This window comes from Pelodiscus sinensis, chromosome 15 (genome assembly GCF_049634645.1).
Source record: "Pelodiscus sinensis isolate JC-2024 chromosome 15, ASM4963464v1, whole genome shotgun sequence".
Taxonomy (NCBI): Eukaryota; Metazoa; Chordata; order Testudines; family Trionychidae; genus Pelodiscus; species Pelodiscus sinensis.
The window spans coordinates 3,823,578-3,849,613 of NC_134725.1; the positions used below are offsets into that span (position 1 = coordinate 3,823,578).

Sequence of the window (26,036 nt, forward strand, 5' to 3'; positions counted from 1 at the left end):
TCCAATCTGAAAATTTACTATTTATTCCTACCCTTTGTTTCCTGTCTTCTAACCCGTTCTCAGTCCATGAAAGGACCTTCCCTCTTATCCCATGGCCATGTAATTGACACAAGAGCCTTTGGTGAGGGACCTTGTCAAAGGCTTTCTGAAAATCCAAGTATACTATATCTACTGGATCCCCCTTGTCTGCATGTTTGTTAACCCCTTCAAAGAACTCTAACAGATTATAAAACAGGATTTCCCTTTACAGAAACCATGTTGACTTTTGTCCAACAAATTATGTTTTTCTACATGCTTCACAATTTTATTCTTTACTATTGTTTTGACTAATTTGCCCGGTACTGAAGTTAGACTTACCAGTCTGTAATTGCCAGGATTGCCTCTAGAGCCCTTTTTAAATATTGGTGTCACGTTGGCCACCTTCCAGTCATTGGGTACAGAAGCCGATTTAAAGGATAGGTTACAAACCACAGATAATAGCTCAGCAAGTTCCCATTCGAGTTCTTTTAGAACCCTTGGATGAATGCCATCCAGTCCCGGAGATTTGTTAACATTCAGTTTTTCTATTTGTTCCAAAACCTCCTCTAATGACACTTCAGTCCGGGACAGTTCCTCAGATTCATCACCCACAAAGGATGGTGCAGATTCAGGAATCTCCCGAATGTCCTCAGCCGTGAAGACTGATGCAAAGAAATCATTTAGTTTCTCCGCAATGGCTTTATCGTCCTTGATTGCTCCTTTTATAGCTCGATCATCTAGGGGACCCACAGGCTTTTTTAGCAGGCTTCCTGCTTCTAATGTACTTAAACATTTTGTTTCTTTTTGAGATTTTTGGCTAGCTGTTCCTCAATCTTTTTTGCTTTTCTTATTACATGTTTACACTTGATTTGACAGTGTTTATGTTCTTTTCTATTTATCTCACTAGGATTGGACTTCCACTTCTTAAAAGATGCCTTTTTGTCCCTCACTGCTTCTTTTACATGGTGGTTAAGCCACGGTGACTCTTTTTTTAGGTCTCTTACTATGTTTTTTAATTTGGGGTATACATTTAAGTTGGGCCTCTATTATGGTGTCTTTAAAAAGCTTCCATGCAGCTTTCAGGGATTTGGCTCTAGTCACTGTGCCTTTTAATTTCTGTTTAACTAACCTCCTCATTTTTGTGTAATTCCCCTTTTTGAAGTTAAATGCCAGGGTGCTGGACTGCTGAGGTGTTCTTCCCTCCACAGGAATGTTGAATGTTATTATATTATGGTCACTATTCCCAAGCAGTCCTGTAACAGTTATCTCCTGGACCTGATCCTGCGCTCCACTCAGGACTAAATCGAGAATTGCCTCTCCCCGTGTGGGTTCCTGCACCAGCTGCTCCAAGAAGCAGTAATTGAAGCCATTGAGAAATTTTATCTCCGCTTCTCTTCCTGAGGTGACATGTATCCAGTCAATATGGGGGTAATTAAAATCCCCCATTATTATAGAGTTCTTTATTTTGGTAGCCTCTCTACTCTCCCTCAGCATTTCAATGTCAGTATCGCTGTCCTGGTCAGGTGGTCGGTAATATATCCCTACTGCTAACTTCTTATTATTGGAGCATGGAATTTCTATCCATAGCGATTCTATGGAACATGTTGATTCATTTAAGAGTTTTATTTCATTTGATTCTACATTATCTTTCACATACAGTGCCACTCCGCCACCCACCTGGCCTGCTCTATCCTTTCGATATATTTTATAGCCCGGTATGATTGTGTCCCACAGATTTTCCTCATTCCACCAGGTTTCAGTGATGCCTATTACGTCAATGTCCTCCTTTAATACGAGGTACTCTAGTTCACCCATCTTATTAGTCAGACTGCTAGCACTTGTGTACAAGCACTTTAAAAATTTGCCACTGCTTATTTGTCTGCCCTTCCCTGATGCATTGGATTCCTTTGTATGCGGTTGTTTGTCTGCTCTGGCCCATGGTTTGCCCTCTCCCCTCCTCTTTGACTACAGCTTAGAGAGTCTCTATCAATGGATTCTCTGCTAAGAGAAGTCTCTCCTCCGATTTACGTGCATCTCCGCACCAATCGGCTTTCCCCATCTCCTAGTTTAAAAACTGCTCTACGGCCTTTTTACTGTTTAATGCCAGCAGTCTGGTTCCACCCTGGTTTAGGTGGAGCCCATCCTTCCTGTATAGGCTGCCCCTCCCCCAGAAGTGTCCCCAGTTCCTAATAAATCTAAACCCCTCTTCCCTACACCATCGTCTCATCCACACATTGAGACTCTGAAGCTCTGCCTGCCTACCTGGCCCTGCGCGTGGAACTGGAAGCATTTCCGAGAATGCCACCATAGAGGTCCTGGATTTCAGTCTCTTTCCTAGCAGCCTAAATTTGGCCTCCAGGACGTCTCTCCTACCCTTCCCTACGTCATTGGTACCTACATGTACCACGACCACCGGCTCCTCCCCAGCACTGCACATAAGTCTATCTAGATGCCTCGAGAAATCCGCAACCTTCGCACCAGGCAGGCAAGTGACCATACGGTTCTCCCGGTCATCACAAACCCAGCTATCTATGTTTCTAACGATCGACTCACCCACTACTAACACCTGCCTCTTCCTAACTGGCATTCCCTCCCCCTCAGAGGTATCCTCAGTGCGAGAGGATACCGCAACATCCTCTGGGAGGAGGGTCCCAATTACGGGATGGTTCCCCTCTGCTCCCATTGAATGCTCTGTTCCCTTGAGACTTTCATCCTCCTTAAGAGCTCTGGGGCTCTCAGACTGGAGGTGGGACAGTACTACAGTGTCCCGGAAAGTCTCATCAGCATAGCTCTCTGCCTCCCTTAGCTCCTCCAGTTCAGCCACCCTGGCCTCCAAAGCCTGAACTCGGTCTCTGAGGGTCAGGAGCTCCTTGGGTGGGTGGCGTATGTGTGCACCCGTTGCACAGGGCAGGAAACCATACATGTTACACTCGACGCAATAAACAGGATAGCCCCCACTCTGCTGCTGGGCTTCTGTCTCCATTTTTCTAATGAATAAGTTTAAGTGTAAACTGGGCTTCTTTTTAAACCTCTGGAATATAGATTATTCTAAGAGTTATGTTTTAAAGAAGGTCAGAAGTCACTAGAAACAGGATGATATAGAAGCCTACAGAACTTAAGGAATTCATTAGACATCAAATCATTATGCATTATACTTGTAGTCTTAGAACTGATACTAAAAGATACATTCTACCAGGACACACCTGTGTAGCAAAAATGTATCTGCTGTGTTGCTTGTCTGCCCAGAACACCCCTGCTGTGCTGCTGAAAGCTCGGTCCCGTGTCGTGTCCCCCCCCCCCCCCCCCCAGCAGAGCGTACATGTTGGGTGTACCCCACATATGCAGCAGCCCACTAGATTAGTGCTGGAATGCCTACCTGTTGTGCACCTGAATTTTCAGGTGTGTTCTGACGTCCCACTGAAATCCATGCCTGCTTATCCCTGGTGATGGGGAAATGGTGCTCTGAGAGGGATGTTCCCTGGGTAGCCTGTGGGTATGGCCACTCTGGACTCTAGCATTCAGAGAGAATGATAAAACCTTTGACTTTCCCTCCCCCCATAGGTGCTGCCTGGGGAGTGCTGTATTCTCTGGCTCCTAGGGCCCTGCCATGGCTCTTGGCTCATTTTTGCCACAGTTGCCTAGTGCATCAGGCTGAGTGGTCTCTCTTCAGCATAGGATCCCTCTCAGACCCACCTAAACTGCTCCAGACAAGGGTGATAGAATTAAGGAAACACCCCACCTCATCTGCATGAAAGATAGCACAGAGAGACATGTCCATTAGCATACAGAATGGAGACCAGCTCTTCCAAAGCAGGAACCGCACTGAACTAGGGGATACCGAAAGCAGAGTAGCCCTGCCTGATGGGAAATCTCTGCTCCAGATGCTAATGAACCCAGGCCTGCTCACACCCAAATTAGTCATTATATCAGACCAATTCTAGTAATGGATCCTATTGACAGCCAAAATACAGAAACTGCCTAATGAGCTCATTCAAGGAACATCACCCACAGCCAGGTGTGACCAGTCTCTATTGTCTCGCCTCTGTTTACCCATAAACAATTCCAGTGTTCTCTTCAAACTATTGTCCTGTCCCTATAAAAACTCCTCCCCTTGCCCAAGAAAAACTGATCTGATACCTGGATTTAAACTGCATCAGTTCCACTGAGACGTCTTCATCTCCTGTCTGATCGTGCTGGGGGCTCTGCTCTGCTTGTCTCCTGCCCTCCGGACCCCCGGCTACCATCACCGTCTGGGAACCCCGATCAGTGCAAGCTGCACGGAGTGGTGAGGTCTCTCTCTCTCCCCAACTACCTCTCTCTAAGCATAGCCTCCTGACCCTGACCCTGATGGTTTGCTAGCCCTCGCATTTGTAATCAGTTTCAATTTAGATTTAATATTGTAACTGTTCTGTGTGTTTGGCTTCCTATCACTACCCAGAAATAAATCACTTTCATGGTTAAGCTGGTTGCTTCTCTCTCTTTTTCACAAGGGCTGTTGTTTTGGCTTCCCCATTCGCTCTGCAACACTTCTTGTACCCAAGCGAAAGATCCCTGGAGTGTCCAAAGTCCTGTGGGGTTTGCGCATCGTGTGGTTTCCCAGTGAATGACTGTGGTGGGAAAGTGGGGATGGGGGTGCTGTACCTGGGGGCATAGGAGGATGGCAGCTTAAAGTGCTGTTTAATCCAGCCCACGGAGTCCAAAGGCACATGAGGGTGCAGTGTGGCATGGCTGTTAAACCAGCCTGCTGAGTCCAGGGACATATGAGGGGGCAGCTTGGGAGTGCTGAGTACCCAGTCCTCTCAGACGTGCTCTGGTAGTGGGGGTGAGTGTCTGGGTGTGTTGCCAAGGTGGGAAGAGCCCCGTCCTGGGGAACCTAGTTCCTGCAGGAGAGCTCCAGTGGGAGGGGGAATTCAGCTCCATAGGGGAGCACAAGCAGCACACGGATAGAATTGTTAACCTCCCCCCAGTCCCATAAGAGTAACCTTAAGAAATGAGCCTACCCCAACTGCTCTGGGGGATGGAGAGCTTTGCCCTGGCTTACATCGATGATATTTGCATCTTCAGCCAGACCTGCGAGGGCCACGTGTCCCAGGTCAGTCAGGTGCTGGACCAGCTGCAGGGGGCTGGGCTGACTGTAGAGTCCGGGAAGTGCAAGGTCGAGAAGGCAGAGGTGTCTTACCTGGGCCATAAGGTGGGGAGCGGCTGCTTAAAGCGAGAACCAGCCAAGGTGGAGGCCATCAGAGACTGGCCGGCCCCCCAGACCAAGAAACAGGTCCAGGATTTCATTGGGATGGTGGGTATGGCTGGAGGTTTGTGCTCCACTTTAGCTCCATCACCACCCCAATCGCGGAGCTGTGTAAGAAGGGGAGGCCAGACAAGGTGGCCTGGACCAAGCGGTGCCAGAGGGCTCTGTGTGCTGAAGGACCCCTGGTCAAAGCCCCGGTGCTGGTAAATCCAGACTTTGACAAGCCCTTCCTGATGTTCACCGATGCCTTGGACAGTGGGCTGGGGCCGGTGCTGATGCAGGTGGATGAGAAGGGGGAGGGACACCCCACTGTGTACCTGAGCAGGAAGCTGCTGCCTTGGGAGTAGAGCTACGCTGCCAGAGAGCCTGGCGATGGTGTGGGCCCTTTGATAGCTGCAGGTGTACCTGTTTGGCCGGTGTTTCACGGTGTAACCGACCCCTCCCCTGACCTGGCTGCACCGGATGAAGGGGACCAACACCAAGCCCTGAGGTGGAGCCTGCTCCTGCAGGACTACGACATGGAAGTGATCCGCGTCAAGGGGAGCGCCAATGTCATAGCTGACGTTCTATCCCGGGGCAGGGGGGTCTGAACTGCCCCAGGCCACTGTTGGAGTGACCCTGCTCAGTTCGGTCTGAAAGGGGGGAGAGATGTGATGTAATAGCAGTGGATGTAACAGCACCCCTGTATTGTGGGTGTACCTCAGTCCCTCCCCAGCTCTCTCTGCATGAGGTGACAACAGCCATTGGGTCCGAGAGCAGGACAATGCAGGAGGCGGGGCTGCCTGGGGCCGGAGTGACCAGTTGCTGGGAGGGTGAGTTAGTCTCGGCTGGGCTCAGTTGAATGAGAATGTTTTTAGACCAAGGAAGGGGGGTTCAGGGCCCGTGAGCCCTTCTTCCCCCCCCAAGAGGAATAAGGCGGCCTACCCTGGCTCCAGTGTTAACATTGATCCTAAGCTAGGCTGTGTCTCTGGGAACCAATAAACTCTACTGGCTGGCTGAGAGTCACATCTGGCTGTGGATTGGGGGGGGGGTGCAGGGTTGGGGGCTTGCTGATGTGCCGTCACAGTGGGAGAGGAGTGTGACCTGGGGCAGAGGACTAGGGTGCAGGAGGGGGTGTAGGGACTGGGTGTGATGTAGTGGGGGTGCTGTCTACTTTTGTAATCCTGTGTTTGCTCTGGAGTTGCATTCACTATTTGTCTTGTGGGGTTATATGTGATCCTACTGTCCTATGCTGCTCTGTAGTGACACTGGGGGGGGGGGGGGGGGTGCCTCAGTTTCCCCAGGCCCTGCAGCACTAGCTGCATCAGGAGTGGGAGACTGGGTGTGACTCACTGGGGAAGTATGTACAGTCTCTCCCCTCCTGAGGCCTAGGTGACAGCACATAGCACCTTGGGCCTGGAAGGAGGAGAATGGAGGAGGTGGGGCTGCCTGGGGCAAGTGAGCGGTGGGGGTGGGGTGAAGGAGACACTCTCGGCTGGGCTATGATGTGGAAGGATGGTTTAGACCAAGGAAGGGGGTGAAGCCCCTTCCCCCAAGAGGAAGAAGGCTGTCTGAGCTGTCTCCTATGCTACACTGTGTCCCTGAAAACCAATAAACCTTCTACTCTACTGGCCAGTGGAGAGTCACATCTGGCTGCAGATGGGGGGTGCAGGGTTGGGGGCTCCCCAACACTCTATCACAATTGTTAAGCCACGGTGGCACTTTTTTTTTTTTTTTTTGTTCCCTTACTGTGTTTTTTAATTTGGGGTAGATATTTAAGCCCAGGCTGGCCACCTGCTCTCTAAGCCCTTTCCTTGTTAGAAATGTGCACGGTCACGGGTTAATTAGCTGGTGTTGGTATAACACTTTGCTAATAGAAGTGTGTTATGCAGTGTGGGAGCAGAGGAAGGACGGGATGAGTCATCTGACCTCAAGCAATGTCTACGTTTTAGCAAACAGCCTACCTGGGATTCAGGGCGCTCACACTGCGGCCTTTACACTTTTCCAAGGTCCACTTGGATCAGTCTTGCCCCTTGTTATCCCCCGGATGCCAGGCAGATGTTGCTGCACATTCGTCCCAGCACACACACGGCATGTAGGAAAGCGGCAACACTGGTTGCTAATGTTTGCAGAAGTGACCTTGTCTCTCTCCTAACCTGTCACACAAGTGTCCCTGACTCTGGTCATCTGCCACTAACCTTAACTCCTTGACTTAAAGTCAGTCTGGGGAGCAGATGGAGTGAACAGTTCAATAGTGCACATGTGTGAACAGGGCACTCCATGTGTAAATGACCCCATCCAGTCACACACCCCTATGTGTGTGTGATCACTCGAGTCATTGCCAATGCAGACACACTTATGGGAAATGGTACAATGAAAAAATATAGAGTGTGGGTCTCTGCCAAGGAGTCTGTATTTTATAATTAACTAGCAGAAATACCCAACATCGCCCAGGGAAAATATAGTAAGAGGTGTAATGAATGAACTATGTCAATGACATTAACATGACATATTTTATTGGAAATACTTTTCTCATATATTACTTGAAGAAATTAACATAGCTAGTGATGTGCTTACAAAATGACAAATCCCATAGGGTCTCTGTCACAGATCCTTCCCCTTCCCCGCCCCCAAACTCGTGTGGGAATGGGTCCTTGCGTTTACTGCACGGAGGCCCCACTCCCTAGCTTTGCTCTAGGCTTGCGCTCTGAGGGGGGTTTAGGTCGTGGTCTACGCCAACTTATTTGGGAGAGACCAACCTACCGCCCAGCAAGCCGTCCGCTTTCCCACGGTTGGGGAAGAGTCCCCGTAATCGGGGATGGGGAGGACCCGGCGCCCGTCGGGGGGGGTTACTCACGGCCCCTCCGGGTCTGTCGGAAGTGCCGCTCAAGGGGCCGGCGTCTTGGGCCATCTCGCCTTTGGGTCCAGTGCACGTCCTGGGGTCTGGACCGCTCTTCCCCTGGCGTCCCAGTCCTTCGCCTCCTAGCGACCTCCCTGGCCGCCTCTGCCGACTCGGCACCCCGGGTCGCCCTGCCGCGGCGCCTGCCGCTCGTCTCCGCGCTCTCGGCATTGGGGGCCGCTCTGCCCGCCGCCCGGCTTCTTGTTGGGGCGCCCGGACCTGCTCCGTGCTCCCAGCTGCTTCCACCGCCGCTGCCCAGGTCCTCTACCGGCTTCCTCTTTCGGCTGGCGTCCGCGGTCATCCGCGGGGACGCTCTGGCTGACTCCCTGCTCCCAGCCACCCCCGCCGGGGTCCTCCCTTGGCCGGCGTCTGCGGTCGCTCCCCGGGACGCCCCGGCCGGCCCCACACTCTCCGCTGCTTCCACCCCCGATCAGCTGGTCCGGCTGCTTTTTTAATGCGGCAGGCGGACCTGGGTGCATGCACCGCACTGCTGGGGGAGCGAGCCGGTCTCCACTCTCTTCCCCCGGCTCTCGGGGTTGTCTGCGGGCGCACTCAGGCTGTGTCCAGACTCAGGGGTTTTTTCGGGAAAAGTAGCCTTTTTCCGAAAAAACTTCACCTGCGTCTAGACTGCAGCTGCGTTCTTTCGAAATTAAATCGAAAGAACGCGGCTTTTCTTTCGACGGCGGTAAACCTCATTTCACGAGGAAGAACGCCTTTTTTCGAAAGTGCTCTTTCGAAAAAAGGAGTTCTTGAATGCAAGCAGGGGTTTTTCAAAAGAGAGCATCCAGACTGCCTTTCGAAAAAGCGGCTTGCTTTTTCGAAAGTTCCGCTTGCAGTCTAGACGCTCTCTTTCGAAAGAGGCTTGCAGTCTAGACATAGCCCCAGGGACGGGGGCACCCCGTCACACACCCTCTCCTTTAGTTTCGGGTCCCCTATTTCTTTAGCCTGTCCTTCGTTTGTTCTGGAAAAAAAGTCGGCGTTGTTGTGCTTCTTCCTGGGCCTGTGTGTGACCTCAAATTCATACAGCTGTAATGCCAAATACCAGCGCATTATTCGTGGGTTTGTCTCTTTCATGGAGTTTAGCCACCTTAGCGGGGCGTGATCCGTCACCAGTAAAAATGGAGCTCCTAACAGATAATAACGTAGGGCTTCGACCGCCCATCTTACTGCCAGGGCCTCTTTTTCAATCGTTGAATATTGTTGTTCCCTGGGGAATAGCTTGCGACTTAAAAATAGTACGGGCTGTTCTGCCCCTCTTTTCTCTTGGGATAATACTGCCCCAAGTCCCACTTCCGAGGCATCCGTCTGTAAGATAAAAGGTTGTATTAGTACCGGTTCTCGGGATAGCCGTTGCTTAAGGGTTTGAAATGCCGTCTCGCAAGGTTCGGACCATTTAATTTTCTGAGGGAGGTTATTTTTCGTTAGTTCCGTTAATGGTGCTGCTATCGTCGCGAAGTCCAGTACGAATCGCCTATAGTAGCTTGCCAGTCCGAGGAACTGCCTCACCTGTTTCTTTGTTGTTGGGGCTCGGTATTCTTGCAGGGCTTGTATCTTCCTTATCAGGGGCTTCAGTCCCCCCCCCACCCCCCACCCCCACGGTGTATCCTAAGTACGTTACCTCACTTTGTCCGATGTAACACTTGTTTGGATTGGCAGTCCGGCCGGCCTTCCCTAATTCGGTTAGGACGGCTTCCACATGTTGTAGGTGTTCCGTCCACGATTGGCTGTAAATGATGATATCATCAATATACGCTGCTGCATACGCAAGGTGTTTTCGCAGCACTTTATCCATCAGTCTTTGAAATGTGGCGGCTGCCCCATGCAGGCCGAAGGGCATTGTCGTGAATTGGAAAAGCCCAAAGGGGGTGGGGAAAGCTGTTTTTTCTTGGGAAGCCGGGGTTAGGGGGATTTGCCAATACCCTTTCATAAGGTCTAGGGTAGACAAATATTGGGCCTGCCCCAACCGTTCTAGTAACTCGTCCACCCTCGGCATTGGGTATACATCGAATCTCAATCACGTTGATCTTCCGAAAATCTATGCAAAAGTGAACGCCCCCCCCCAAGCTTAGGCACTAACACTATAGGACTGCGCCATTCGCTCTTAGACTCCTCGACTACTCCCAACCGTAGCATGTTCTGGAGCTCCTGTTGCACTGGCGCCCACATCTTCCGAGGCAAGGGTCTGATGGCATCTCGGACCTTCTGTCCTGGTTTCGTGACTATGTGATGGCTGGTTAATGTGGTGCGTCCTGGTAGTGTTGACAGGATGAGGGCGAACTTTTGTACCAACTGTTGAACCTCCATCTTTTGTCTCTGACTTAGGTTTTCCCCTACTGTGACTTCGTCGGCCTCCTTGGTTCCTTCTAAACAAGGCCCCAGCTCCACTTGTGGGGATGGCGGCATGATAAACATCGCTTCCCGTGGATGCCATTTTTTCAATAGGTTTACGTGATATACCTTGGTCTCGCGTCTCCCCCCTTTCATTTTAAGCTCATAATCTACCGGGCCTATCCGCCGGACTACCTCATAGGGGCCTTGCCACCGCGCCAACAATTTGGATTCTCGAATTGGTAAAAGGAGGAGTACTCGGTCCCCGGGGTTAAACTCCCAGAACCTAGCCCTCTGGTCGTAATATTGTGTTTGCCTAACCTGTGCTTCCCATAGGTTGGCCTTGGCGAATTCTCCCAACTGACGCAATTTTTCTCTTAAGTGGATGATATAGAGGACAGATCCCCTTGCTCGGGATTCTTGCTCCTCCCAGGTTTCTTTGAGGAGGTTCAGGATCCCCCTTGGCTGTCGGCCATACAATAGCTCGAATGGCGAAAAGCCGGTAGAGGCTTGTGGTACCTGGCAAATTGCGAATAACAAAGGTGGCAGCAACCTATCCCACTCTCGGGGCTCTTCTATCACAAAACGCCTGAGCATGGCTTTTAGTGTCTGATTGAAACGTTCTACTAAGCCATCCGTCTGGGGGTGGTAGATGGCTGTTCGCAAGGTTTTTACTTCTAATAATTTACATAATTCTTCCCTTAGTTTAGAGGTGACATTCGTCCCCTGGTCAGTAAGGATTTCTTGGGGGATCCCTACTCTTGAAAATATTTTTATTAGCTCAGTGGCTAATGTGGGGGCTAAGGTGTTCCGTAAAGGGACCGCCTCGGGGTAGCGGGTCGCATAATCCACGACTACCATGATATATTGGGAGCCTGCCTTGGATTTCTCCAATGGTCCTACTAGGTCTAGCCCAATGCGTTCAAAGGGCACTCCTACTATTGGTAAGGGTACTAGAGGAGCCTTCGGACCCAATTTCAAATTAGCCCTCTGACACTCCGGACAGGACTCACAAAAGTTTCGAATTTCACGATAAATTCCAGGCCAAAAAAACCACTGTATGATCCTCTGTTCCGTTTTCTCCTGTCCCAGGTGTCCCACCCAGGGGTTGGCGTAGGCTAACTCCAGTACCTGCCGCCTATATCGGCTGGGGACCACTAATTGTCGGCACCACCTTTCCTCCCTGGGCTCTTTAACTACTCGGTATAGGCGGTCATTCCGTACCTCGAAATAAGGGCCTCGCGGGGTCTCGGATTTGGGATCTTCCTCCCCCGTCACCACTCGCGCTTGCTCCCAGGCTCGGCTCAGCGTGGGGTCGTTGCGTTGCTCCTGTAAGAAGTCTCCATCTTCCCAGTTTCCCGTTTCCAGGACTGGGTCTCCGGCCTCCTCTCCCCGGGCTCCCAACTCATCCGAGACTTCTTCTTGTTCCTCTCTCCTGTCCTGTGGTTCTAACTGACTCCACTCTTGGAGCAATTGCCGGAATCCCGGCCAGTCTCGCCCCAGAATGGTGGGGTACACCAGTTTCAGGACAAGGGCTACTCTACACTGACTACTTCCATCCGGCCTCCTCACGTTGACCCAAATCGTGGGGTAAGTCCAGACATCCCCGTGGATGCAATGCATCTGCACGGGTGGGCCGAATCCCCGGGGATTTGACACCAGCTCTGCCCGCAGGAGGGTCTGACTACACCCTGAGTCTACCAACGCCATCACCTCTTCTCCATTGACTACAATCTCTGTTGTGATCCGGCTTGGTAGTGGGGGTCCTTCCTGGGGCCCTTCGGTGAGTACTATGAATGGGCAATCCCTCCTGAAGTGACCCTCCTGGCTGCACTCGAAACACACATTCGGTGGTGGCGTGGCTGGCTTGTTACTCCCTTCTGTGCTTTCTACTCTTCTTCCTTCTCCTCCCCCTAGACGGGGGTTCACTCCTCTTCCGAGGCTGGTCCGACGGACCGGTATGTTCCTGGAGGGCGAAGCTGGTCTTCTTTCACCCCTGCTTTGGGGTTGAGGGGTCCTGGCCTCTCTCTCCGTTCGGCCTCGGGCTTGCCTTCCCCAGGTCTCCTTCTCTCCTGGGATTTCAGCGGCTAAGTAGTCCTCCATCAAGGAGACCGCATCCGCGAGAGCTTCTCGCCGATGTCGCCTCACCCACCGTTGGGCCCCTGCTGGGAGGATTTGAATAAATTGTTCCAGGACTATTGTCTCGGCCACGTGGGTCCCGGATCGTTTCTCGGGCTCAAGCCACCGCCATCCTAGGTCCCGCAACTTCTGGGCTACGGCTCTGGGTCGGGCCCCTGGGGGAAAGGCTTCAGTACGGAACCGCTGGCGGTACGTTTCTGGATTGATCCCCGTCTGATCCAAAATAGCCTCTTTAACTTTGTAGTAATTAAGGGCCTCTCTATCTGGGAGACTTCTATACACGGCCTGAGCCGCTCCGGTTAAATAGGGGGCTACCAAGGTGGCCCAATGCTCCTCGGGCCAGCGGGCGGCCGTGGCCACCCGTTCAAAGGTAATTAAAGCTTCGGGGTCATCCCCTGGCCCCATTTTTGCTAGACGGACTGGTAGTTGGGCGAGGTCTGCCTCCTCGCCTGACCCGCCTGCAATGGCTGCCATTCCCACTGGGTCTTTTGAGGCCCACCGTTGGAACCACCGGTCCTGTTGGGCCTGGTGTTGGTCGGCCAGCTCCTGGATCAATTGTCTCTGCTGCTCTTGTTGCTGAGTGGCCAACTGCTGTATCAACTGCGTTTGCTGTTGGTGGTTCTGGCGCTGTTGCTCAGTCAGCCAGTCTAACAGCTGAGCCGCATCCATTTTTTTTGTTTTTTAAAACCCCCTCTCCCCAGGCCTTATTATACTCCCCGAGCTGAAATCCCCTTAATGCAGGGGTGTGGGTCTGCTACCCACGTTCTCCACCATCTGTCACAGATCCTCCCCCTTCCCCGCCCCCAAACTCATGTGGGAATGGGTCCTTGCGTTTACTGCACGGAGGCCCCACTCCCTAGCTTTGCTCTAGGCTTGCGCTCTGAGGGGGGTTTAGGTCGTGGTCTACGCCAACTTATTTGGGAGAGACCAACCTACCGCCCAGCAAGCCGTCCGCTTTCCCACGGTTGGGGAAGAGTCCCCGTAATCGGGGATGGGGAGGACCCGGCGCCCGTCGGGGGGGGTTACTCACGGCCCCTCCGGGTCTGTCGGAAGTGCCGCTCAAGGGGCCGGCGTCTTGGGCCATCTCGCCTTTGGGTCCAGTGCACGTCCTGGGGTCTGGACCGCTCTTCCCCTGGCGTCCCAGTCCTTCGCCTCCTAGCGACCTCCCTGGCCGCCTCTGCCGACTCGGCACCCCGGGTCGCCCTGCCGCGGCGCCTGCCACTCGTCTCCGCGCTCTCGGCATTGGGGGCCGCTCTGCCCGCCGCCCGGCTTCTTGTTGGGGCGCCCGGACCTGCTCCGTGCTCCCAGCTGCTTCCGCCGCCGCTGCCCAGGTCCTCTACCGGCTTCCTCTTTCGGCTGGCGTCCGCGGTCATCCGCGGGGACGCTCTGGCTGACTCCCTGCTCCCAGCCACCCCCGCCGGGGTCCTCCCTTGGCCGGCGTCTGCGGTCGCTCCCCGGGACGCCCCGGCCGGCCCCACACTCTCCGCTGCTTCCGCCCCCGATCAGCTGGTCCGGCTGCTTTTTAAATGCGGCGGGCGGACCTGGGTGCATGCGCCGCACTGCTGGGGGAGCGAGCCGGTCTCCACTCTCTTCCCCCGGCTCTCGGGGTTGTCTGCGGGCGCACCCAGGGACGGGGGCACCCCGTCACACTCTCTTTCCCCAATCCCCACAAATCAGGTTCAGTTAGTGATACCTAGATGATCAGAACATGCAGCACCTGAAGGTACCTGTTCTCATGAGAACAGGCTGTTCTTAATGTATCATGTTCTCCTCAGACTCCACAGTGCTCAAAACCTTGCTCCTACCCACCTCCTCTTTGTACTGTGAGCTGAATCCTGCAAAGTGCATAATACCTGTGGCTCTTGCTGATAACGCACACAGCCCTGCCAGGAGAACGCAGGCAGCCCAAAGGAGGGCGAGTGGTGAGATGGCTCGTTTGGGTGTGGGGGTAGGGAAGAAACTTTAATTTCCAGAACGGGTTCAGTCAGAGCCTGGCTGCATGAAGATGTTGAGAGGCTGTGACAGCTGGAGGCTTCTCCCAGCCACAATTAGCAAATCTAGACCCTAGCCAGCATCAGTCACATTTGTCTGTCCTGGAGACCTCTGGTGCCCTAGTATAGGGGAGGTTGCTGATTCTCTGCCCCCGCTGCAGCCTTTCCCCCATGGGCTTTCCCTTGATGGTGCTGTAGGTGCCCACGTGCTTTATCCTCTAGGATCTCATAGTTGCAGTTTGTGACACGCTTAACAGAAGAGTCCAGCAAATGCCTATGATCAGGTGCTACTAAAAGCTAATTATCAGTGGGCCCAATTGGGGCTCTGGGGGAACTGATTTCGAGATATAACCAATCCAGTTATTGAAGTTAGGAAATCAGTAGTATCTGTGCAAAATTTAGTGTTTCTAGCTCTTACCATTTCGGGACAAACAAACTTTCAGAAATATTTATAAGATTACATAGCCATTGAAAAGAACTTAACTGAACACTTTTTAAATATTCGTTACATTAGGACCTGGCTACTGAAAATTTTGAAGTATTAATTTTATTTATTTGCTGTCATATTATTTAGTCATGCACCTTGTTAATTATCCCTTGTTTTAGTATTCTTTCTTCCATAATATTTAAAAAACATATAAAAGGTATTTGTTAGCAACTGGTGGGTGCCATGGTGGCACACATCCAGACAAGCACACATGAGCTTGATATTGGTGCACAAGAGAACTCTCGCCACTCACAGATGGAAAATCTTAGAGGGAACACTGGTGCCAGAGGCAGGATCTGTCTGGGAGATGCTTACCTAAGCACCTCCCAGCCAGCAGCCCAGCAGGTTCCTTAGCCAGGGTTCCTGCCTTCCATGCCCCTGAACGTGCTCAGAGCAGCTGCAGGGGCCATGTGTGCTGCTCTGAATTCAGTGCTGTGAGGCAGGGGGGGATGAGGGGGGAGGGACACTTCACATGCTGTCTGTCTTGTAAACAGGCAGCTGCTATTGGCCAGAAGCCAGCCATTGGAAGCTACTGGGGGCGGGAGCAGTGTGAGAACCCTCTGCTCCCTCCCCTGGGCTCTCAGCATTCAGAGATGCACACGTGGACCTGCAGCCAGCTTTTCTGAGTGCCAAGTGGGGCTGGAGCAGGCAGGGAGCCAGATGAGGCTCCCATGGGCCAGACCTGGTGGCTTGGCGAGCCAAACCCGGCCTGCAGACCACATTTTACCCAGCCCTGGCCTACAGCCTGCTAATTTTGAAACCCTATCTCTAAATCAGACTATTCATTGGTCCATTGCTCAGTGAGGAGGGAGAAACAAGGCCGTGTCTAGACTGCATCCCTTTTCCGTAAAAGGGATGCAAATTAGACGTATCGCAATTGCAAATGCAGTGGGGATTTAAATCTCCCCTGCTTCATTTGCATAAACATGGCTGCCACTTTTTTCCAGCTCGGAGCTTTGCCGGAAAAAAGCGCCAGTCTAGACACGGATCTTTCGGAAAAATAAAGCCTTTTCCAAAAGATCCCTTATTCCTCTTAAAATAACCCCCAGCCAGGCAAGCAGTCCTTCCAGACTGTCGTCCAGGTGTGGTCCTGGTGGCCCAGGCCAGTCCTCAGCTTCTCCCAGGCCCAGCTCCCTGCTTGGGTGTGTGGGGAAGGCTTCTGGATCCTCTGGCCACTTGGCCCTGACTGGCCTCTCTGGCAGGCCTTTTATATCCCCAGAAGCAAAGGGGCAGGGCTGGTCAGGTGGGTTGCTGGGGCCAGGTGCTGCCCACCACGGCTCAGGGAGGGGTGCCTCCCCTTCAGGGTCAGTGGGTGGCCACTCTGCCCCACTACAACCCCCGCCCTCAACTCCAGCTCCCGGTTATTGAGACTGGACTCTTGACCTTCCTCTATGCGTGACAAGGAGTCTGCATTGGCATTCTCTTTCCCTGGGCAGTGTTGGATAGTAAATGCATATTGCTGTAAAGTGAAGTACCACCTCATTCGGGCATTAGTATCCCTCATGGTATGCAACCACTTAAGTGGTGCATGGTCTGTCACCAACACAAAAGGGCTGCCTAAAAGGGTCTTAAGGGCCAGGGCCTCCTTTTCAATCACTGAATAGTTACATTCCCTTGGGAAAAGCTTCCTACTGATATAGAGGATTGGATGCTCCTCTCTATCTTTTGGGACAGTATGGCTTCTAGCCCCACTTCTGATGCGTCTGTCTGTACCACAAAGGGTTGGTTGAAGTTAGGACTAAACAGCACCAGTTCTCAGCACAGGCAATCTTTGAGATTCCGGAATGCCGCTTCACACTCCGGTGTCCAGCATACCCATTGGGGACTGTCTTTGGTTAAGAAGGAGGTGAAGGGGGCAGCAATGGCTGCAAATTGGGAACAAAGCAGTGATAATATCCAGCTAGGCCCAGGAACTGACATACCTTTCTCTTTGTCGTGGGTGTGGGGTAGCTTTGTATGGCCTGGACTTTATCTATGTGGGGACGCACCAGACCACGTCCCAACTGGTATCCAAGGTAGGTGGTTTTTTGCCAGCTGATCCGGCATTTCTTTGGATTGGCCGTAAGTCCCATGTCTCGCAAAGTCCGAAGAACAGCTGCCACTTGGAGGAAGTGTTCTTTCCAGCGTTGGCTATAAATGACGTCATCTAGGTATGTGGCGGCGTACTCCATGTGGGGTCTCAGCAGGCAGTCCATCATGTGCTGGAACATCGCAGGAGCACCATGAAGGCCAAAGGGCATCTGAACAAAGTGGAACAGTCCAGACGGGGTGGTGAAGGCCGTCTTCTCCTGGGAATCCGGATCCAATGGAATTTGCCAATACCCCTTTGTCAAATTGAGGGTTGTGATGTAGTTAGCTGTTCCCAGGTGGTCCAGAAGTTCTTTGGTTTGCGGCATCGGGTAGGCAGCAAACTTTGAGATGGCATTTTCCTTCCTGAAATTGATGCATAATTGTACACTTCCGTCAGGTTTCAGCACGAGCACTATGGGACATCAGCACTATGGGACATCACCACTCACTTCAACTGTTCGATCACCCTGCGTTCTAGTATCGCTTGGACTTCTTTTTCTACCACCTCCCTCATCTGTTGGGGCAGGGGGTGGTTAAGACTACTTGGCCTGGGGTTGTCTGAATTGTATTAAACACCACCATGGTTTGTCTGGGAAGCGTGGTAAAGGTCTTCCGAAAGGCCTCCAGCAGTTGGTGCGCTTACTTTTGATGAACCTCAGTCTGTATCTCCCAGTCGTGGTTTTTCTTCCCACTCTGGGTCAGGCAACTGGGGCCCTAGAACAGGTTCCAGTGGGTATGGGGTAATTATTAGTGATTACACCGAAGTCTGGAGCTTGTGAATGCCCAGGAGTGCACAGACCTGCCAGAGTAACTGGGAGATAAAATTAGTTCCTTGGTCCGTGAGCAACTCCCAGGGGAGGCCCACCCTGGCAAAGACCTGCACTAATTCGGCAGCAATAGTACGGGCCATAGTACTCTGCAGTGGGATGGCCTCCGGGAAGCAGGTTGCATAGTCAACCAAGACCAAGATGTATTTGAACCCTGCTTTGCTCCTCTGGAGCGGACCTACCAGTTCCAAAGCAATGCATTCAATCGGGGTACCAACTACTGGCACGGGTACCGGGGGGGAACCTGTGTAACCCCATGGCTAGCTGCTAACTGGCACTCAAAGGACTACTTCCAGTCATGTCCTACCTCCTGGTAAATACCTGGCCAGAAAAAAACCAGGACAAGACCCGTGCCAGGGTCTTGTCTTGGCCCAGGTGTTCAGTGGCAGGGAGGTTGTGTGAGTCTCAGGACGGCTCTCTGGTGGCAGCGAGGGACTACTAATTGGGACCGGACTTCTTGGGTCTGTGGGTCCCAGTCCACTTGATACAGGCAGTCAGATACCATCTTGAAATGGGGCCACTGCTCGACTGCCTGTGGGTCGGTGACAACCCCATTGATGCGGGCTACTCGGTTGTTGTGGTTTGCCTACAATGGATCCTCTTGCTGATCTTGGGGGAAGTCCACCAGGCGGGTAGGCACCAAGTCCTTCCCAGAGGAGCAACGAAGTTGGCTTGATCCCTCAGGTCCTTCTGTTCCCTCTGTTTCTTCTTCCCCTTCTGCGGTGAGCCCTATGCCCTGGACAGTAGATGGTCTCCAGCTGGCCAGACTTTCTGCAAGAGCGTCCTGCATGGCTGGGGACCGGAGACTGGTTCCGCGGAGGAGGTCTGTAAACCCCGGCCAGTCTCGCCCAAGGATGATTGGGTAGTCTAGAGTGGGACCCACCACCATTTCCTCAGTTAAACTATTTATGGTCCAGGCCACTCGGGTCCGTGGATAGGCTTTGACATCCCCGTGAATGCACTGGAGCTGGAGCTCCCCATCAGTCACTACTGGGCGAGGGATAACGTCCTTGCAGACAAGGGTTTGTCCACAGCTGGAGTCTAAAAGGGCAACCACTTCCTGTGGCCCCACTTTCACGGTCAGCTTGGGTGGCCCTGGTCGGTGGGCCCGAGATTCCATGGTGCACACCCGTCCAAAGTTGCAGTCCATAGCAAGACAATCTCGCTGCACATGTCCCAAGTGACCACAGGAAAAGCAGGGTCCGAGATCCGAGCAGGCTCTCTGGGTAGGGGCATCTGGAGGTTGGTTCTGCAGTCCATCCCCATTTCCCAGTCGGGGCGTCTCCTGAGCTCCCTGTTCCCGGGGGCTGGCCAGCCGTGCCCCCCCCCTTGATCTTGGACCCGGGACTCCTGGGTGCCTGAACAATGGTCAGGCTTCCCCCAAGGCCTCTGGGGGGTTGCGGAGGCTGCTGGCAGAAGGTGGGGCAGACACCCCTATTCCAGAGGGGCCTTCTGCTACCAGGTAGCCCTCCATGAGGATGACAGCGGCCCAGAGGGTCGCCGAGCAATGCCGAAGGACCCACGCCCGACCCCACAACAGGAGGGCCTCCCTCTCTCTTTTTTTTTCCCCCCCAATGGGTAGTGGCTAAACCCCTTTTTGTCAGGGGTTGGCTCGTGCCCACATTCTCCACCACGTGTAACGTTGTAGGGCTCAGGGAGGGGCGCCTCCCCTTTGGGGTCAGTGGGCAGCCACTCCACCTCACTACAGGAGGAGTACGGCAGAAAGGGATCTAGGGGTCAAAGTGGACCACAAGCTAAATAGGAGTCAGTGTGATGCTGTTGCAAAAAAAGCAAACATGATTTTGGGATGCATTAACAGGAGTGTTGTGAGCAAGACACGAGAAGTCATTCTTCCACTCTGCTCTGCGCTGGTTAGGCCTCAGTTGGAGTATTGTGTCCAGTTCTGGGCACCGCATTTCAAGAAAGATGTGGAGAAATTGGAGAGGGTCCAGAGAAAGGCAACAAAAATGATGAAAGGTCGAGAGAACATGAGCTATGAAGGAAGGCTGCAAGAATTGGGTTTGTTTAGTTTGGAAAGGAGAAGACAGAGAGGGGACATGATAGCAGTTTTCAAGTACCTAAAAGGGTGTCACAAGGAGGAGGGAGAAAAATTGTTCTCCTTGGCCTCTGATGCTAGGGCAAGCAGCAATGGGCTTAAACTGCAGCAAGGGAGGCTGAGGTTGGACATTAGGAAAAACTTCCTACCTGTCCGGGTGGTCAAACACTGGAATAAATTGCCCAGGGAGGTTGTGGAATCTCCATCTCTGGAGATATTGAAGAGCAGGTTGGACAGACACCTGTCAGGGATGGGCTAGACCAGGGCTACTCAGCACGCGGCCCGTGGGTGGGATCCTTTGCACGTGGCCTCCACTGGGAACACGGTCCATGACGGCAAGGCGTCTCTCAGGTGGGGTGAGCATCGAAAGACGCAAGCGGACGGGCTGGCTGGAACAGACAGGTACAGGGTGTCGGTGTTTCTAGCCCTCGGGGAGGAGTTGCTGGGAGTGCTGGGGCATTGTGGGAAGTGCTGGCTGCTTAGCCTTGTGGGCAGAGCCTGAGAGGTGCTGACTGGCTCACACTGGCCACGTTTGGGTCCGGTGCCGCAGCCGGGACTCCCATGTGGGGATGTCAGCCCTGTTGGGAGTCCAGGACAGGGCTCCCGGGCACCTGGTTTTTTTTTTTTTTTTTGCCTCCTGTGTCTGGCCTGACTTGCCCAGCTCCCCACCCACCACAAGTTGGAGCACTCTGGCTTGGAAACTTTTCTTTTTACAGTAAAATCACTCCAAGAAACACACAACCCGAAGCTTCAAGCTAAACACCCAAAACACTACATGCATCTGATGAAGTGGGTCTTTGCCCACGAAAGCTCATGCTCCAACACTTCGGTTAGTCTATAAGGTGCCCCAGGGCTCCTCGCCACCCAAAACACTGGTATACAACATTCTTTTTGATAAGAAGCATTAAAAATGGCAACAAAGAGGAGATGCTTGTTGGATGAACACAGGGTTTTTAACCCTGTTTGGGAGATGGAATTCCTTTTTGCAGAGATAAATGGAAAACCAATGTGTCTTCTTTGTCAAAAAGACTATCACTATGTTAAAGAAAAGAAACCTGCAGTGGTACCATGAATCTTGCCCCTGAGTTCAAAGACTTGTATCCACCCGACAGCAATTTAAGAAAAATGTTCCTTACTGGAAGGTTAGTAGTTAAATTCCTGGACTGTCATTGCTCATTCAAAGTGCTGTTAGATGGGTAGAAATCGGGGAAATGTTGCATTTTATTAATATCAGCAGAACTGACTTAAAATGGGGCCTACGTGTTGTGTAGCCTGGCCTTAATCTTTGTATTCATGCCCTCATGCAATCACACTTAAGTTGCAGCCCTCGGCATGTTCTGTGAGTATCATTGTGGCCCCTTGGGGCTTCCAAAGTTGAGTTGCCCTGCTCTAGATGGTGCTTGGTCCTGTCGTGAGGGCAGGGGACTGGACTTGATGACCTTTGTGAGGTCCATTCCAGTTCTAGTGTTCTAGGATTCTATGCCCTAGGTCTTTGTGACTTTAATTTAAAAAAAAACAACCAACCACACACACACAGACACACACAGCACTGCACACCTGATTACAGAGCTGTGTGACTTTGTCCTCACCCACAGCTACTTCCAATTCGGAGACAATTTGTATCTTTAAGTCAGTGGCACAGCCATGGGCACTCACATGGCTCCACAATACACCAACGTTTTTATGGCTGACCTTGAACATTTCCTCAGCTCTTGCCCCTTAGCACCCTTATTCTACATCGATGACATCTTCATCAGAGGGAGTCACGGGAAAGAGACCCTTGAAGAATTTGACAGGGACTTCAACAACTTCCACCCCACCACCAACCTCAGCCTGGATCAGTCCACACGGGAGATCCACTTCCTTGACACTACAGTACAATTGCACGACGGACACATTTCCACCACCTTATGGTTGGTAGATTTCTGGTATTTTACTTGCTTACATGCCTCTAGCTTCCATCCCAGACACATTTCTCAATCTATTGTTTACAGCCAAGCCCCAGGCTACAACTGGATTTGCTCCAGTCCCACAGACAGAGACAAACACCTACTGGATATAGAGAGAGTATTCTTAAAACTGAAATACCCACCTGGAGAAGAGAAATAACAGATCAACAGAGCCAGAAGAGTACCTGGACACAAACTACTTCAAGACAGGCCAAGAAGAGAAAACAGGATTCCAGTTGTCATCATCTACAGTCCACAACTCAAACCCCTCCAACACATTATCTACAACCTCTCCTGAAAAAAGACCCCTCATTCTCTCAGGCCTTGGGGAAAAGGCCAGACCTTGCCTACAGACAAACGCCTAACCTCAAACAAATTATTTCCAGTACCCATGCAACACACCTCCATCGTAATCATCCAGGAACCCACCCCTGAAATCAGCCCTGGTCTAAAGCTCCAATGACAGAATGCTTTGGCACCTTCTCTGACATGAGAGGCTGATAAGACCTTCTTATCTCCAGGAGCCTCAGCAAAGGTCCCTCTTGTGTGAGAAGGCTGTGCAACTGTAGATAGGGACTTTCATAGGCAAGGTTTTAGATTAGTGGTTCTCAAGCCTTTTGGCCCGTGGCCCACTAAGTTCAATGCAAACCTTTCCACAGACCTCTAGCTGCTAATGGAAACTCACCACTAATTACATAACTACACCCCAGCCATTTTGCTAATGCTGCAGCCAGGGAGAAGCCAGGGGCTGCAGCCTTCCTCCCAGCCATCACACCCCTGCCTGGCTACTGGCAGGGAGCCTACCAGCACATCACTGCCAAGCCGCTTGCTGCATCCAGGGAGGAACCTGCCTGGCACTAAAGGCAGTGCCAATCCCAGGCCAAAGAGGATCCATGTCCCCATCAGCAGGCTCAGATGCTCCATGAGGCCAGGTCTGTGCTTAGGGGAGGAGGCTGCCTATCCCACCAAGCAGACCCAGCAGAGCCCTTACTGTATGGTTGCAATGATCCAAGGTGGTAGAGACCCACAGCTTGTCTTCAGGGGCTGGACTTCATCCCAGTGGCTGAGATGCCAGTTGGTGACCTTGGCACATTGCATTGGTGTCCCAGATCCTACAGTCTGCAAGCCGTTCTGCAATGTACATGGGGCAGCCAGTGATGGCAGGCTCCAAACAACACTCCACCTGGCTCCAACAGCCCTATGTGCAACAGAAGGCACTGCTGAAACGCCAGGGTGCTCTGGAGGTCCCACTCTCTAGGCAATGGGTCAGAGAAGGGGAGGCCAGGCGGGGTCCAGAGACCTTAGTGTCATCAGGTGGAAGAACCACTTTAGAGGAATGGGAAAGTGGCACTTCTCCAGATGCACCACTTCCAAGCAGAGCTCCTTCCACCTTCCCCTTGGAGGTGCAGGAAATTGCATTTGTGCACACCTAATGCAATGGGGTTTCCGGGCGTTACAGCAATACAAACCCACACATTGTCTACAGATGGGGAAACTGAGCCACAGAGCGGTTGAGTGTCTGACCTGAAGCACCCCCCCAGAGTCACTGAGTCCAGGCACCCAGGCCTGCGCTCAGCTCACTGCCTTGTCTCTGCTCACAGCAGCTCCACTCTATGGGCAGACGGAGGCAGTGGAGAAAGCCTGACTTGCCCAGCAGCTGCTCACGCACAGACTCCGTGCTGGAACTTACCAGGTAATTTATGCTCAACCTGGCAGGGAAGGGGAGTGAGAGAAGGGCAGGCTAGTCAATTAGCAAAGCTGACAGTTTGGTCCTGGAACGAGTTAACATGGGAAAGGTCACCCTGCGGTAAATTATGGGAAATAGAAAATAAAAATCAAAAAGAAAGTTTGACGACACCTTGCTGAGGGCTGCAATAAAGCACGGCGCATTACCATCGGCTGCACCATGACCTTCCCCTCTCCAGCTTGCAAATGTCTCCATCAGCCCTGCCTCACATCCCGCGCCGCCAGCCCCCTATACTCCCCCTCTCACGCGCACAAGCCCCAGGCCTTGCACAGAGCCCTGTTAATAATTAAATGTTAATCTAAAAAGCAGTTTTAGCTGCAGTACTGAAGATCTGGCTAGAGATTACATTAGCATGTAAGAGTCAAGGGTAACTTTCTCTAACCCCTCGTGATCTTTAAAACCCATAGCTCTTAAAGCAACACAGGCACCTCTGATTAAAACAGGAGGCTGGGGGTCGTAATGGAGAAGGATGCTAGGAGTGATTATTTTCCTGCTCAGTATTGAGCTGGTTTCTTTAAGTTTTGGGGCCTGCTGGTGAGGCGTCCTGCTCTTCAGCCAGCTTGCCCTCCCCATCCCATGGCCACAAGAATGGGAAATGAAAGTGCCTGGCAGTGGCTAGATGGATTTGCATACTGGCCGGTTCTGCTGCAAGTCCCCTCTTGCTTGGTCTTCCAAAGTTGATCTTTGTACATAAGAGAAGCAGGCACAGCTAGTCCACCAGAGGCCGGAATGCCTGGTTAAAGGTCCTGAGGAAAAGGCAGCAAGTGCTTCACAAGGACAATTCATTTTCCCAGGTTCATGCAGCCCAAGTTGGTGGTCTTTGTAGCTGGCCTCTCCGGAAGGAGCCCAGCTCCCTGGCCCATACTGCTATTGCAGCTGGGGTAGTCTGGATGGACACCAAAGCTGTTCCTTCAAAGGGAGCCAAAGGATCCAGCCAGCTGCCCCACCGGCTGAACCCTTGGCCCGGGAGAGTGAATGCCCATGCTGCAGAGTGGGTTACTGACCTGCCCCCAGGCTGCCTATTTGAAGGGGGAGGTTGTCATGGCTCCTTCCCCACTCTGGCATGATAAATGCAGAAGTGGGGGCCAGCAAGTGTACCCCAAAGCCTTATCTACCAGGCTTTGGTATAAAACTTCCCCCAAGATCTTAAAAACCTAGATCTTGGGAATAAAACTTCCGCTGCCACCACCCAAATGTTGCTAAAGAAACCAGGGGAAAGATCATTTGGGAAATCTTCCCCCTAAAACAAAAATCAGGGCACACCCTTAACCACTGCCAGGTTAATAAAAGAAAAGAAAGAACTTTTATTATTACAACAATATTCCTGTTGCAAGTATAATGACTAGATAGGGAGGTGGTAAAATATACTCATGGAGAAATTCCATGGGCCTAGAACTTAGTTACAAAGAAAAGCCAACACATCTTGTAAGCAGTGCCAGATCTCAGGTCCCATACCCCATCCTTAAAACAATAAAGCCTAACGAAACTGCCTAAACTTTACCCTACTTACAGAAAATGAGGAATGGTGTCTTGGGGAGAGAGAGAGAGACATGCTTGTCCCTCTCTGTAGCTGCAGAGAACTCTCTGAGACAAAAGGGAGAAAAGAAAAAAACCCAAATTCCTTTGTCCCAGTTTGAAAGTCCCACCTACATTCCTATTGGTCACTCCACCTGGCTAGGTGTAGTTAACCCCTTAATCCCCAGGCTGCTGGCTAACCCTCATAATCATGACATGCCCACCAAATCACAGACGGTGCTGGACAGCCTCTGGCCACACTGGCTGTGATTTCTTCCTGTAGGTCTAAGATAAAACATAGTAAATACATTATGCACACTTGACTAAACACTTGAAGACATAAAAAGTAAGCAAAGGCTTCCATATCCATAGAGTACTGTTGCATAAATTGCAAGGTTTCGTCCCCTTGGAGGCTAGTCTGATTTACCCCAAGAAGAGAGTCACACTTTCAGGCTGGGTCCAACTCAAGTTTATTGGTTGCAACCACGGTACGGCTAAGGAACTCAATGTTCAAATCAGAGCCGACGACCAACATCTCATAGGTAGGGGTTTTTATAGGGTTCACATCTTTCCTGGTTTAGGTGCCTTAACATGATAGGTTACTTCATCTTTGACATTTAGCATTCCTATAGGTCAGGTTAATTTTCCCAATGAGGTTAAATACAATGCCTACTTGCTGATTTTGCAGTTACCGCTGTGTTTACATTCATTCACTTTTGCTGAACAATGGGCAAGCCATACTTCCCTTTTTCCTTTCCTGCTCGAGCCGGTCACAAGTTTAAAGGA

At 51.9% G+C, this 26,036-nt stretch overlaps 2 protein-coding genes across 2 annotated transcripts in view; both read right to left on the reverse strand.

Moving 5' to 3' along the window:
* The window catches only part of LOC142818438 (protein FAM222A-like), a 195,289-nt gene that overhangs the window by 120,575 nt on the left and 48,678 nt on the right, over nt 1–26,036 (reverse strand). The gene's annotated exons all lie outside the window — the stretch shown is intronic.
* LOC142818437 (uncharacterized) lies at nt 3,341–25,582 on the reverse strand. The gene is made up of 2 exons (XM_075897849.1): nt 9,760–25,582; nt 3,341–9,446 (listed from the first exon to the last, which is right to left on the reverse strand). Exon 1 carries the CDS (start codon nt 13,275–13,277, stop codon nt 10,152–10,154), a length of 3,126 nt encoding a protein of 1,041 aa, XP_075753964.1. The 5' UTR covers nt 13,278–25,582; the 3' UTR covers nt 3,341–9,446; nt 9,760–10,151.